This window comes from Coregonus lavaretus (genome assembly GCF_964263955.1).
Source record: "Coregonus lavaretus genome assembly, chromosome: 20".
NCBI classification, from domain to species: domain Eukaryota; kingdom Metazoa; phylum Chordata; class Actinopteri; order Salmoniformes; family Salmonidae; genus Coregonus; species Coregonus lavaretus.
The window spans coordinates 43,784,577-43,800,599 of record NC_140007.1 but is presented as its reverse complement, the minus strand read 5'-3'; the positions used below and the strand labels follow the sequence as shown (position 1 = coordinate 43,800,599).

General features: G+C 44.8%; 1 protein-coding gene across 1 annotated transcript in view; it reads left to right on the top strand.

Annotated features, from left to right (window-relative positions):
* The window catches only part of LOC311148183 (1-phosphatidylinositol 4,5-bisphosphate phosphodiesterase eta-2-like), a gene marked incomplete at both ends in the record, with an annotated part of 77,362 nt that overhangs the window by 18,538 nt on the left and 42,801 nt on the right, over positions 1–16,023 (top strand). Inside the window, 2 exons of the mRNA XM_084185067.1 lie at positions 5,629–5,912; positions 10,293–10,412. Of these exons, the coding sequence (XP_084041193.1) occupies positions 5,629–5,912; positions 10,293–10,412 (404 nt within the window). The remainder of the gene's footprint in view (positions 1–5,628; positions 5,913–10,292; positions 10,413–16,023) is intronic.

Sequence of the window (16,023 nt, the reverse complement as noted above, 5' to 3'; positions counted from 1 at the left end):
ATCTCCCTCGTTCTGGGGCTCCACGCAAGATCTCACCCCGTGGGGTCAAAATGATCACAAGAACGGTGAGCAAAAATCCCAGAACCACACGGGGGGACCTAGTGAATGACCTGCAGAGAGCTGGGACCAAAGTAACAAAGCCTAACATCAGTAACACACTACGCCGCCAGGGACTCAAATCCTGCAGTGCTAGACGTGTCCCCCTGCTTAAGCCAGTACATGTCCAGGCCCGTCTGAAGTTTGCTAGAGTGCATCCAGAAGAGGATTGGGAGAATGTCATATGGTCAGATGAAACCAAAATATAACTTTTTGGTAAAAACTCAACTCGTCGTGTTTGGAGGACAAAGAATGCTGAGTTGCATCCAAAGAACACCATACCTACTGTGAAGCATGGGAGTGAAAACATCATACTTTGGGGCTGTTTTTCTGCAAAGGGACCAGGACGACTGATCCGTGTAAAGGAAAGAATGAATGGGGCCATGTATCGTGAGATTTTGAGTGAAAACCTCCTTCCATCAGCAAGGGCATTGAAGATGAAACGTGGCTGGGTCTTTCAGCATGACAATGATCCCAAACACACCGCCCGGGCAACGAAGGAGTGGCTTCGTAAGAAGCATTTCAAGGTCCTGGAGTCTCCAGATCTCAACCCCATAGAAAATCTTTGGAGGGAGTTGAAAGTCCGTGTTGCCCAGCGACAGCCCCAAAACATCACTGCTCTAGAGGAGATCTGCATGGAGGAATGGGCCAAAATACCAGCAGCAGTGTGTGAAAACCTTGTGAAGACTTACAGAAAACGTTTGACCTGTGTCATTGCCAACAAAGGGTATATAACAAAGTATTGAGAAACTTTTGTTATTGACCAAATACTTATTTTCCACCATAATTTGCAAATAAATTCATAAAAAATCCTACAATGTGATCTTCTGGATTTTTTTTCCTCATTTTGTCTGTCATAGTTGACGTGTACCTATGATGAAAATTACAGGCCTCTCTCATCTTTTTAAGTGGGAGAACTTGCACAATTGGTGGCTGACTAAATACTTTTTTTCCCCACTGTATATGCAACCAATTTAACAGGCCAACGTGACAGTCGTACACTACTCACCTTTTCGGTCTCAGAACATTGAGTGGGCTTGAGGTCAACTCAAAATGGTCACCACGTGCCTATTGAAAGTATACACACACTCCCCTTGCACAGTCTCCACATTTCGCTGCCCCAAAAAACCCCAAAGGTGATTACATAGGATGTATTTTCTTAAAGATCTACACAACCTACTCCACGTTTTCAAAGTGAAAGAAAACGCTATGACTTTTTCCAAATTAACAACATATATCCATTGTTTTTGTCAAAATGGCTCAAGCTCAGAAAATGTTTGCCCTGTCATTGATGGACAGCAATATTCAAAACTTTAGTCATGACTGAGACTGGACCACTCAGGAACACTCAACTCCTCTTGGGAAGCCATTCTAGTGTGTCTTTGGCATTAAAATATGTGTAACTGTCTTGCTGAAAAATAAAACTCTATCCCCGCTAACATTTTACCTTGGCTTTGCTCCTTTCATATTTATTTGATCCTGACAAACTCCCCAGTCCCTGCTTGTGAAAAGCATACCCATAACATGATGCTGCTTCCACATTACATGAAAATACAGAGGATCAACTTTGCATTCACTCCACATTACTGGCTTGTAAGACAAAGTGTAAAGAAGGAAGCCTGCATTGTAAAACATTATTCAGGATTAGTAAATATTCAGGTTTCTTTTCTTACTTTTAATATTTGATTACCTTCATTTTTGTGTTAAAAAAGCATGACATTCTAAAATGTGAATTCAATTTAATATACTGTTTTAATTTTAAGAATTCAAAGTTTTTGCATCAACTTGCCATGTGGCTCCGTTTTTTAGAGGATTGTGGGTAATTCAACATTTTTAGACTGATACTTTTTCTTAACGTTATCAGCATGTTTGAAGAAAGAAAAGCATATATATCAGTATTAAGCAGTTTGTTGTGCTATGAGGTGTAATGGATCATGATGAACGGATTTCAAAACCGTCTGGCAAATTGACGTTCAAAGATGAGACTACCCATTCCCACCATCAACAAGGTCATGGGCACAACCCTTAATGCTAGAGGCACATGCATCATCGTTCAATGCTTGCAGTTCTACCTCCACTGACTGCTAGTGGAATGAGCACTGTGTTCAGCAATGCCTGCTAGTTGGTCAAAATGGCAAATAATCGAAGACCTATATATATATATATATATATATATATATATATATATATATATATATATATATATATCTACACACACACACACTACTGTTCAAAAGTTTGGGGTCACTTAGAAATGACCTTGTTTGGTCTGCTTCTCAAAAATGTTCTTTTTTGTGATCCGAACACCTCAAACTTCGATTAGTCTGTCCATAACTCTTTTTTCCAATCTTCCTCTGTCCAGTGTGTGTTCTTTTGCCCATCTTAATCTTTTCTTTTTATTGGCCAGTCTGAGAGATGTATTTTTCTTTGCAACTCTGCCTAGAAGGTCAGCATCCCAGAGTCGCCTCTTCACTGTTGACGTTGAGACTGGTGTTTTGCGGGTACTATTTAATGAAGCTGCCAGTTGAGGACCTGTGAGGAGTCTGTTTCTCAAACTAGACACTAATGTATTTGTCCTCTTGCTCAGTTGTGCACCGGGGCCTCCCACTCCTCTTTTTATTCTGGTTAGAGCCAGTTTGCGCTGTTCTGTGAAGGGAGTAGTACACAGCGTTGTACGAGATCTTCAGTTTCTTGGCAATTTCTCGCATGGAATAGCCTTCATTTCTCAGAACAAGAATAGACTGCCGAGTTTCAGAAGAAAGTTATTTGTTTCTGGCCATTTTGAGCCAGTAATCGAACCCACTATTGCTGACGCTCCAGATACTCATCTAGTCTCAAGAAGGCCAGTTTAATTGCTTCTTTAATCAGCACAACAGTTTTCAGCTGTGCTAACATAATTGCAAAAGGGTTTTCTAATGATCAATTAGCCTTTTAAAATGATAAACTTGGATTAGCAAACACAACGTGTCATTGGAACACTGGACTGATGGTTGCTGATAATGGGCCTCTAAAAAAATCTGCCATTTCCAGCTACAATAGCCATTTACAACATTAGCAATGTCTACACTGTATTTCTGATCAATTTGATGTTAATTTAATGGACAAAAAAATTGCTTTTCTTTCGATAACAAGGACATTTCTAAGTGACCCCAAACTTTTAAGCAGTAGTGTATATATTAAAACATTAAGACATGATCACTGAAAGTAACTGATCAAAAAGATGAAGTAGATCTAATGAATAACAGTTTTGGAATTGATAAAATTAAGCTTGATCTAAGCCATTTTTTTTATGTTGGACTGAACTTGGTGTTTCAAACACTATACTATACTATACATGTTGAAAATAGTTACCTAGAACATATCCTGTGTTAAAAAATCCACTCCAAATCATCCATTCTGTTTGCAACAAGGCCGTTAAGTAATACTGCAAGACAACACGGCAAAGACATGAACTTTTTGGCCTAAATTAAAAAAACTACAGGCTTGGGTCAAATCCAATACAACACAACACAGAGTGAAACCCTCTAATTTTAAGTGTTGTGGTGGCAGCATCATGTTATGGGTATGCTTGTCAACTGCAGGGACTGGGGAGTTTGTCAGGATCAAAATAAATATATGAAAGAGCAAAGCCCAGGTCAAATGTTGGCGGAAAACCCGCGGTTGTCTTTTAAAAATCTAACCCTGTGATAGTTTTCCTTTTGAGAGGGACAATTACACATTGTAATGCAAAAACCACACCAAAATGGCTTTCCAATAAGTATTGAGTGTCCCTGAATGGTCCAGTCTCAGCCCTGACTTAAATCTGCTTGAAAATCAGAGACAAGGTTTGAATATTGCTGTCCATCAATGATTCCCAACCAAATGTACTGATCTTGAGCAATTTTGACACAAACTATGGATATACAGGTAACTGCCAAAATAAAGGAAACACCAACATAGTGTCGTAATAGAGTGTTGGGTAACCATGAGCCAGAACAGCTTCAATGCGCCTCCCGAGTGGCGCAGTGGTCTAAGGCACTGCATCACAGTGCTTGAGGTGTCACTACAGACCCGGGTTCGATCCCGGGCTGTGTCGCAGTCGGCAAAATTGGCCCAGCGTCGTCCGGGTTAGGGGAGGGTTTGGCCGGCCGGGATTTCCTTGTCCCGTCGCGCTCTAGCAACTCCTTGTGGCGTGCCTGGCGCCTGAAAGCTGAATTTGGTCGCCAGCTGGATGGTGTTTCCTCCGACACATTGGTGCGGCTGGCTTCCTTGTTAAGCGAGCAGTGTGTCAAGAAGTGCGGCTTGGCAGGGTCGTGTTTCGGAGGACGCACGGCTCTCGACCTTCGCCTCTCCCGAGTCTGTACGGGAGTTGCAGCGATGGGACAAGACTGTAACAACCAATTTGGATATCACAAAAAAAAAAAAAAAAATGCTTCAATGCACCTTGTCATAGATTCTACAATTGTCTGGAATTCTATTGGAGGGATGCGGCACCATTCTTCCACGAGAAATTCCATCATTTGGTGTTTTGTTGATGGTGGTGGAAAACGCTGTCTCGGGCGCCGCTCCAGAAAGTGTTCAATTGGGTTTAGATCTGGTGACTGTGACGGCCATGGCATATGACATTATTCGTTTTCATGCTCATCAAACCATTCAGTGACCACTTGTGCCCTGTGGATGGGGGCATTGTCATCCTATGTGGGCATAGCCATGGTAGCCAAAATAATGGCCAACCCAGCATTTTTATACATGACCCCAAGCTGGATGCTAATGCTTAATTAACTAGGGCGGCAGATAGCCTAGCGATTTTAAGAGCGAATCCAGATCCGACTAGGTGACAAATCGGATGTGCCCTTGAGCAAGGCACTTAACCCTAGTTGTCGCTCTGGATAAGAGTGTCTGCTAAAGGATTAAAATTTAAAACTTTAATTTAGGAACCACACCTGTGTGGAAGCACATGCTTTCAATATACTTTTTATCCTTCATTTACTCAAGTGTTTCCATTATTTTGGCAGTTACGATTTTGTTTTGTACGATTTTAGCTTATTTCTTTCACTTTTAAAATGTGGAGTAGTTTGTGTAGATCTGTAGGAAAAAAATCCCTATTTAATCCCTTTTTTTAAAATTGTATTTTAAGGCAGCAAAATGTGAAGACTGGAAGGGGTGTGTAGACTCACTAGCGACTGTATAATCAGTTTGGAAAAAATAAACTAAATGTTAATGAATTTCTTCCTGTAAAATGTCATTACCATCCCCTAAGTGTTTCATCTTAATAACATAGCTCAATATAATATGAATGTAAGGGTTATATAAATGGATTTGCTCCCTCAAGTGACTTCCTGATTCTCTATTAAGTTTCAATAGGCTACATTTGAAGTGCCTCTGGTTTCCCTCGAATACTTCCCCCGTCTTGCCACTTTTAACATGCTCCGGTTGGCAGTGTGAAGAGGGTAGCGGTAAAGCCCAAATTCAACGGTCAGAGTTTGTGTTTCACCTGACTTTTTCAGAGTGATGGTGAACTAACCATTGTTTCCTTTCTCCCTCGCTCTCTAGTCTCCATCGACTCCATCCGAGAGGTGTGCGAGGGTAAGCAGTCGGAGATCTTCCAGCGCTACTCTGAGGGCAGCTTTGATCCCAACTGCTGTTTCAGCCTGTACTACGGCGAGCGCTTGGAGTCCCTGGACTTGGTCTCCAGCACGGGCGAGGAAGCACGCACCTGGATCACCGGCCTCAAGTACCTGGTGGCGGGCATCAGCGACGAGGACAGCCTGGCCAAGAGGCAGCGCACCCGCGACCAATATCCTTACCTGGGCATGTTCAGCTGTCTCTGGGCACGGGTTTAGTCATCGGAGAGCAGGGTCATATTCATTAGTGCACACTGTAGCAAAACGGTTTTGCAACATAAAAGGAGCCCTTGTAATTGGACAAGTTCAGTTGGTCCCTCCCACTTTTCTTCCCTTGCCTTGTGAATACGACCCACAGGTCAATTGGATTTTTATTCAGTCAGGTCAGGAGAGGAGTTCATGTGCCATTTTTGTAGGGGTTTAACTGTACACGTATTCGTACCGAACAGTAAGGTACTGGGACCTCTCTGTTTGGCCCACACTGTGAACCCGAATGAATACAGACACTACCGTTCAGAAGTTTGGGGTCATTTAGAAATGTCCTTGTTTTCAAAATAAAAGCAAATTTTTTTGTCCATTTTAAAATTACATCAAATTGATCAGAACTCAAATCAAATCAAATTTTATTGGTCACATGCGCCGAATACAACAGGTGCAGACATTACAGTGAAATGCTTACTTACAGCCCTTAACCAACAGTGCATTTATTTTTAACAAAAAAAGTAAAAATAAAACAACAACAAAAAAAGTGTTGAGAAAAAAAGAGCAGAAGTAAAATAAAATAACTGTAGGGAGGCTATATATACAGGGGGGTACCGGTGCAGAGTCAATGTGCGGGGGCACCGGCTAGTTGAGATAGTTGAAGTAATATGTACATGTGGGTAGAGTTAAAGTGACTATGCATAAATAATTAACAGAGTAGCAGCAGCGTAAAAAGGATGGGGTGGGGCGGCAGTGCAAATAGTCCGGGTAGCCATGATTAGCTGTTCAGGAGTCTTATGGCTTGGGGGTAGAAGCTGTTGAGAAGTATTTTGGACCTAGACTTGGCACTCCGGTACCGCTTGCCGTGCGGTAGCAGGGAGAACAGTCTATGACTAGGGTGGCTGGAGTCTTTGACAATTTTGAGGGCCTTCCTCTGACACCGCCTGGTATAGAGGTCCTGGATGGCAGGAAGCTTGGCCCCAGTGATGTACTGGGCCGTACGCACTACCCTCTGTAGTGCCTTGCGGTCGGAGGCCAAGCAGTTGCCATACCAGGCGGTGATGCAACCAGTCAGGATGCTCTCGATGGTGCAGCTGTATAATTTTTTGAGGATCTGAGGACCCATGCCAAATCTTTTTAGTCTCCTGAGGGGGAATAGGCTTTGTCGTGCCCTCTTCACGACTGTCTTGGTGTGTTTGGACCATGATAGTTCGTTGGTGATGTGGACACCAAGGAACTTGAAGCTCTCAACCTGTTCCACTACAGCCCCGTCGATGAGAATGGGGGCGTGCTCAGTCCTCTTTTTTTTCCTGTAGTCCACAATCATCTCCTTTGTCTTGGTCACGTTGAGGGAGAGGTTGTTGTCCTGGCACCACACGGCCAGGTCTCTGACCTCCTCCCTATAGGCTGTCTCATCGTTGTCGGTGATCAGGCCTACCACTGTTGTGTCGTCGGCAAACTTAATGATGGTGTTGGAGTCGTGCCTGGCCATGCAGTCATGGGTGAACAGAGAGTACAGGAGGGGACTGAGCACGCACCCCTGAGGGGCCCCCGTGTTGAGGATCAGTGTGGCAGATGTGTTGTTACCTACCCTTACCACCTGGGGGCGGCCCGTCAGGAAGTCCAGGATCCAGTTGCAGAGGGAGGTGTTTAGTCCCAGGATCCTTAGCTTAGTGATGAGCTTAGAGGGCACTATGGTGTTGAATGCTGAGCTGTAGTCAATGAATAGCATTCTCACGTAGGTGTTCCTCTTGTCCAGGTGGGAAAGGGCAGTGTGGAGTGCAATAGAGATTGCATCATCTGTGGATCTGTTGGGGCGGTATGCAAATTGGAGTGGGTCTAGGGTTTCTGGGATAATGTTGTTGATGTGAGCCATGACCAGCCTTTCAAAGCACTTCATGGCTACAGACGTCAGTGCAACGGGTCGGTAGTCATTTAGGCAGGTTAGCTTAGAGTCCTTGGGCACGGGGACTATGGTGGTCTGCTTGAAACATGTTGGTATTACAGACTCAGTCAGGGACATGTTGAAAATGTCAGTGAAGAAACTTACCAGTTGGTCAGTACATGCTCGGAGTACACGTCCTGGTAATCCGTCTGGCCCTGCGGCCTTGTGAATGTTGACCTGCTTAAAAGTCTTACTCACATCGGCTACGGAGAGCGTGATCACATAGTCATCCGGAACAGCTGGTGCTCTCATGCATGCTTCAGTGTTGCTTGCCTCGAAGCGAGCATAGAAGTGGTTTAGCTCGTCTGGTAGGCTTGTGTCACTGGGCAGCTCGCGGCTGTGCTTCCCTTTGTAGTCTGTAATAGTTTTCAAGCCCTGCCACATCCGACGAGCGTCAGAGCCAGTGTAGTACGATTCAATCTTAGGTGTAGACCTTGTTAATGTTGTAAATGGCTATTGTAGCTGGAAACGGCTGATTTTTAATGGAATATCTACATAGGCGTACAGAGGTCCATTATCAGCAACCATCAGTCCTGTGTTCCAATGGCACGTTGTGTTTATCATTTTAAAAGGCTAATTGATCATTAGAAAACCCTTTTGCAATTATGTTAGCACAGCTGAAAACTGTTGTGCTGATTAAAGTAGCAATAAACTGGCCTTCTTGAGACTAGTTGAGTATCTGGAGCATCAGCAATTGTGGGTTCGATTACAGGCTCAAAATGGCCAGAAACAAATAACTTTCTTCTGAAACTCGTCAATCTATTCTTGTTCTGAGAAATGAAGCCTATTCCATGCGAGAAATTGCCAAGAAACTGAAGATCTCGTACAACGCTGTGTACTACTCCCTTCACAGAACAGCGCAAACTGGCTCTAACCAGAATAGAAAGAGGAGTGGGAGGCCCCGGTGCACAACTGAGCAAGAGGACAAATACATTAGTGTCTAGTTTGAGAAACAGACTCCTCACAGGTCCTCAACTGGCAACTTCATTAAATAGTACCCGCAAAACACCAGTCTCAACGTCAACAGTGAAGAGACGACTCCGGGATGCTGACCTTCTAGGCAGAGTTGCAAAGAAAAATACATATCTCAGACTGGCCAATAAAAAGAAAAGATTAAGATGGGCAAAATAACACACACTGGACAGAGGAAGATTGGAAAAAAGTGTTATGGACAGACTAATCGAAGTTTGAGGTGTTCGGATCACAAAGAAGAACATTTGTGAGAAGCAGACCAAATGAAAAGATGCTGGAGGTGTGCTTGATGCCATCTGTCAAGCATGGTGGAGGCAATGTGATGGTCTGGGGGTGCTTTGGTGGTGGTAAAGTGGGAGATTTGTACAGGGTAAAGGGATCTTGAAGAAGGAAGGCTATCACTCCATTTTGCAACGCCATGCCATACCCTGTGGACGGCACTTGATTGGAGCCAATTTCCTCCTACAACAGGACAATGACCCAAAGTACAGCTCCAAACTATGCAATAACTATTTAGGGAAGAAGCAGTCAGCTGGTATTCTGTCTATAATGGAGTGGCCAGCACAGTCACCGGATCTTAACCCTATTGAGCTGTTGTGGGAGCAGCTTGACCGTATGGTATGTAAGAAGTGCCCATCAAGCCAATCCAACTTGTGGGAGGTGCTTCAGGAAGCGTGGGGTGAAATCGCTGTAAAACAACTGTAACAATAAATGTTGACACACTTACGCCGACATCACGCCGTTATTCCTACCAACTGAGCAAGATGGAACCCCCCCCCCCAAGATATGGAGTCGGGAGTACCAACACTTTGGATTTTCTTCAATGAGAAAACAAATAAACTACAGTAACTGTCATTGTACCGAAACTGAAACGAACCATGACCCCCAAAACCGCAATGCTTACCGAACTTTTCAATACTTGAATCGGTTGTGAATAATGTTATCACGCATGTACACACAGTGCACTCCACTCTTACACACAAACACACACACACGTTGTTTCTCTCCCCACACACAGACTGACATGGATTGGATACACACTCTGCAGCTTCGGCATGCCACCGAGCCTGACGTGCTGATGAAAGGAGGGCAGGTGAAAGCTGTTGGATGCACCTATCACATTGTCTCTATCAGACGCACACAGACAGCTTGTGTTAAAATTAGACTCTGCTGCAGGGAGTAAGAGCTGTGTTAGAGATCAGAAGGTTTTGCGTTGTTTCACAACTGTTTGGGCTCTGAACAGAGATTCACTTAGACGACCTTCGCTAAATATTGTGAACCACGCTAGCTGTAAACTTTCTGTTGCAGTCTATACTTGATCGATCGATGAAGCGATTAATCAATTCATGTGACCAGCTGTGCATAGTTCATGGGACAGTTCTCTTACAAAGGACTATTTAAAACAAAGTATGACATCAGTAGGTTGTTGTCCGTTATCTATCCTTAACCCCTGGTTGGTTGGTACGTGGCTGAAGCAGACGTTTACGGAGGCAGATAAGAACGGCGATGGAAGCCTGAGCATCAGCGAGGTCCTGCAGCTCCTCCACAAGCTCAACGTCAACCTACCCCGCCAGAAAGTTAAGCAGATGTTTAAGGTACACTACAATCATTTTTTAATGTGTATGTATGTGTGTGTGTGTATGTGTATATATATATATATGTATGTATGTATTTGTAAAGTATTTCCCGACTAATATTGAACAGATAGAGGATCACAGTGGTGAAAGATAGAGGTTGTGTCAAAGGGCAATCGGCCGGATTCGAACCCGTGCCGACAATGTAGACATGTACCGGAGGCAGGGGCATTACTGCTAGACCAGCCAGGCCATACTACGGAGACCAGGGGCATTACTGCTAGACCAGCCAGGCCATACTACGGAGGCAGGGGCATTACCGCTAGACCAGCCAGGCCATACTACGGAGGCAGGGGCATTACCGCTAGACCAGCCAGGCCATACTACGGAGACCAGGGGCATTACTGCTAGACCAGCCAGGCCATACTACGGAGGCAGGGGCATTACCGCTAGACCAGCCAGGCCATACTACGGAGGCAGGGGCATTACCGCTAGACCAGCCAGGCCATACTACGGAGGCAGGGGCATTACCGCTAGACCAGCCAGGCCATACTACGGAGACCAGGGGCATTACCGCTAGACCAGCCAGGCCATACTACGGAGACCAGGGGCATTACCGCTAGACCAGCCAGGCCATACTACGGAGACCAGGGGCATTACCGCTAGACCAGCCAGGCCATACTACGGAGACCAGGGGCATTACCGCTAGACCAGCCAGGCCATACTACGGAGGCAGGGGCATTACCGCTAGACCAGCCAGGCCATACTACGGAGGCAGGGGCATTACCGCTAGACCAGCCAGGCCATACTACGGAGGCAGGGGCATTACCGCTAGACCAGCCAGGCCATACTACGGAGACCAGGGGCATTACCGCTAGACCAGCCAGGCCATACTACGGAGACCAGGGGCATTACCGCTAGACCAGCCAGGCCACACTACGGAGACAGGGGCATTACCGCTAGACCAGCCAGGACATACTACGGAGACCAGGGGCATTACCGCTAGACCAGCCAGGCCATACTACGGAGACCAGGGGCATTACCGCTAGACCAGCCAGGCCATACTACGGAGGCCAGGGGCATTACCGCTAGACCAGCCAGGCCATACTACGGAGACCAGGGGCATTACCGCTAGACCAGCCAGGACATACTACGGAGACCAGGGGCATTACCGCTAGACCAGCCAGGCCATACTACGGAGGCAGGGGCATTACCGCTAGACCAGCCAGGCCATACTACGGAGGCCAGGGGCATTACCGCTAGACCAGCCAGGCCACACTACGGAGGCAGGGGCATTACCGCTAGACCAGCCAGGCCATACTACGGTCATATTTTTAAAATAATAATAATAATAATAATAATTGTGCTTTTATATAACTTTTTATTACAAAGAATATCAAAGTGCTTAGAAGCAAAATAAACAGGCAATTAGAATTAAAGGCTGCAGGCGGCTTTTAAGGAGCGATGGACAATTACCCTTGATTTCTTAGCTAGCTTGGCTCAGTCTGTGTGGATACACGTCCTGTTCACCCTGTTAGCATCCACTCAGGTCCGAGAAATGACAAGACCGCTTTCTCCAAATGAGCCAGTCATGGTGAATAAAAAGAAAGTGCTGTGGCTTCATTATTTCACAACTTTTAAATTGAGTTCATTTAACATCCTCAGTCATTCACACAGGACTTGACCTTTTGCAAAGCTATTTGAATGACTCACTTAGTGGGAATGGAGATGTGTCGTTGTGACAGATTTGTCACAGGAAACTATATAACAGGAAAGGCAATTGAGAGGCACCCAGAAATTGCTGTTATGCCTAGTTCATAATGACTCCTGGGCTCCTTCTCAATTCATCCTTCCTAGATTCCTTGCATCCTCTATCCTTGCCTCCTTCTCAAAACACTTTAGAGAAGAAGGTCTGATGGAAGGGTCCTTGGACTTTTCACTTAGAAAACAGGCTAGGCTATTAGCTACAATCTCCCAGCCATGTCATAGCCTAGTGAAGCCAGAGGGTCCTTTGACAGCATGGCACTGCTAGTATTAGTGAGTTATCAGTGTGTTATCATGTTGGTAGTCTGTTAGCACTGGCGTCCGTGGCTGTTTCTTCACCCCAGCCTGTGGCGTAGCGAGCTTTTTTTAAATTAATTTTTTATTTAACCAGGTAAGCCAGTTGAGAACAAGTTCTCATTTACAACTGCGACCTGGCCAAGATGAAGCAAAGCAGTGCGATTAAAAACAACAACACAGAGTTACATATGGAATAAACAAAACGTACAGTCAATAACCCAATAGAAAATCTATATACAGTGAGCTGCACTAAGCCCCGCCACCCTTGGGGGTCACCCATATGGTGCGTTTGAAAGCAGATGGCCTCTGGTGTAACACACGGTAACACATCAGGGACCAATCTGGACTTTGGTGTGTGGGTGAGTGTACACTTTCTTGCTATACTTAGTGTAGCGCATTAAGTATTTTTCTCAGCCTCTCGCGCTCAAGACATTGACTTCCTTTCAGATAGCCTGTTCGGTGTTGAGACACTGAGGTACGTTGTTTCCACGAGGCACTCTTCTTCCCGTCCGTTGAGCATGCCGGCGTCTGGGTTTGTCCTGGGTCCTAAAATTTTATTATGTCACGTGTGCCAAATACAACGGGTGTAGATTTAACCGTGAAATGCTTGCTTACGAGCCCTTCCCTACGATGCAGAGTTAACAAAATAGAAAGTAGTAACACGAGGAATACAATACACAAGAATAGAGCTACAGTGGGGAGAACAAGTATTTGATACACTGCCGATTTTGCAGGTTTTCCTACTTACAAAGCATGTAGAGGTCTGTAATTTTTATCATAGGTACACTTCAACTGTGAGAGACGGAATCTAAAACAAACATCCAGAAAATCACATTGTATGATTTTTAAGTAATGAATTTGCATTTTATTGCATGACATAAGTATTTGATCACCTACCAACCAGTAAGAATTCCGGCTCTCACAGACCTGTTAGTTTTTCTTTAAGAAGCCCTCCTGTTCTCCACTCATTACCTGTATTAACTGCACCTGTTTGAACTCGTTACCTGTATAAAAGACACCTGTCCACACACTCAATCAAACAGACTCCAACCTCTCCACAATGGCCAAGACCAGAGAGCTGTGTAAGGACATCAGGGATACAATTGTAGACCTGCACAAGGCTGGGATGGGCTGGACAATAGGCAAGCAGCTTGGTGAGAAGGCAACAACTGTTGGCGCAATTATAAGAAAATGGAAAAAGTTCAAGATGACGGTCAATCACCCTCGGTCTGGGGTGGGGCTCCATGCAAGATCTCACCTCGTGGGGCATCAATGATCATGAGGAAGGTGAGGGATCAGCCCAGAACTACACGGCAGGATCTGGTCAATGACCTGAAGAGAGCTGGGACCACAGTCTCAAAGAAAACCATTAGTAACACACTACGCCGTCATGGATTAAAATCCTGCAGCGTACGCAAGGTCCCCTTGCTCAAGCCAGCGCATGTCCAGGCCCGTCTGAAGTTTGCCAATGACCATCTGGATGATCCAGAGGAGGAATGGGAGAAGGTCATGTGGTCTGATGAGACAAAAATAGAGCTTTTTGGTCTAAACTCCACTCGCCGTGTTTGGAGGAAGAAGAAGGATGAGTACAACCCAACACCATCCCAACCGTGAAGCATGGAGGTGAAAACATCATTCTTTGGGGATGCTTTTCTGCAAAGGGGACAGGACGACTGCACCGTATTGAGGGGAGGATGGATGGGGCCATGTATCGCTGCTATTCCAGTTTCAACTGTTCTGCCTGCGGTTATGGAACCCCTACCTGTCCCAGACCTGCTGTTTTCAACTCTTAATGATCGGCTATGAAAAGCCAACTGAGATTTATTCCTGATTATTATTTGACCATGCTTGTCACTTATGAACATTTTTGAACATCTTGGCATGGTTCTGTTATAATCTCCACCCGGCACAGCCAGAAGAGGACTGGCCACCCCTCATAGCCTGGTTCCTCTCTAGGTTTCTTCCTAGGTTTTGGCCTTTCTAGGGAGTTTTTCCTAGCCACCGTGCTTCTACACCTGCATTACTAGCTGTTTGGGGTTTTAGGCTGGGTTTCTGTACAGCACTTCGAGATATTAGCTGATGTAAGAAGGGCTATATAAAATAAAATTGATTGATTGATTGAGATCTTGGCCAACAACCTCCTTCCCTCAGTAAGAGCATTGAAGATGGGTCGTGGCTGGGTCTTCCAGCATGACAACGACCCGAAACACACAGCCAGGGCAACTAAGGAGTGGCTCCGTAAGAAGCATCTCAAGGTCCTGGAGTGGCCTAGCCAGTCTCCAGACCTGAACCCAATAGAAAATCTTTGGAGGGAGCTGAAAGTCCGTATTGCCCAGCGACAGCCCCGAAACCTGAAGGATCTGGAGAAGGTCTGTTTGGAGGAGTGGGCCAAAATCCCTGCTGCAGTGTGTGCAAACCTGGTCAAGACCTACAGGAAATGTATGATCTCTGTAATTGCAAACAAAGGTTTCTGTACCAAATATAGAGTTCTGCTTTTCTGATGTATCAAATACTTATGTCATGCAATAAAATGCAAATGAATTACTTAAAAATCATACAATGTGATTTTCTGGATTTTTGTTTTAGATTCAGTCTCTCACAGTTGAAGTGTACCTATGATAAACATTACAGACCTCTACATGCTTTGTAAGTAGGAAAACCTTCAAAATCGGCAGTGTATCAAATACTTGTTCTCCCCACTGTATATACAGGAAGTACCAGAACAATGTGGAGCTATATACAGGAAGTACCAGATCAATGTGCAGCTATATACAGGGAGTATCAGTACCAGATCAAGGTGGAGCTATATACAGGGAGTACCAGTACCAGATCAATGTGCAGAGGTATGATGTATTTGAGGTAGATACAGTTGAAGTCAGAAGTTTACATACACTTAGGTTGGAGTCATTAAAACTCGTTTTTCAACCACTCCACACATTTCTTGTTAACAAACTATAGTTTTGGCCAGTCGGTTAGGACATCTACTTTGTGCATGACACAAGTCATTTTACCAACAATTGTTTACAGACAGATTATTTCACTTATAATTCACTGTATCACAATTCCAGTGGGTCAGAAGTTTACATACACTAAGTTGACTGTGCGTTTTAAACAGCTTGGAAAATTCCAGAAAATGATGTCATGGTTTTAGAAGCTTCTGATAGGCTAATTGACATCATTTGAGTCAATTGGAGGTGTACCTGTGGATGTATTTCAAGGCCTACCTTTAAACTCAGTGCCTCTTTGCTTGATATCATGGGAAAATCAAAAGAAATCAGCCAAGACCTCAGAAAAATAATGGTAGACCTCCACAAGTCTGGTTCATCCTTGGGAGCAATTTCCAAATGCCTGAAGGTACCACGTTCACCTGTACAAACAATAGTACGCAAGTATAAACACCATGGGACCACGAAGCTGTCATACCGCTCAGGAAAGAGACGCGCTCTGTCTCCTTGAGATGAGCGTACTTTGGTGCGAAAAGTGCAAATCAATCCCAGAACAACAGCAAAGGACCTTGTGAAGATGCTGGAGGAAACGGGTACAAAAGTATCTATATCCACAGTAAAACAAG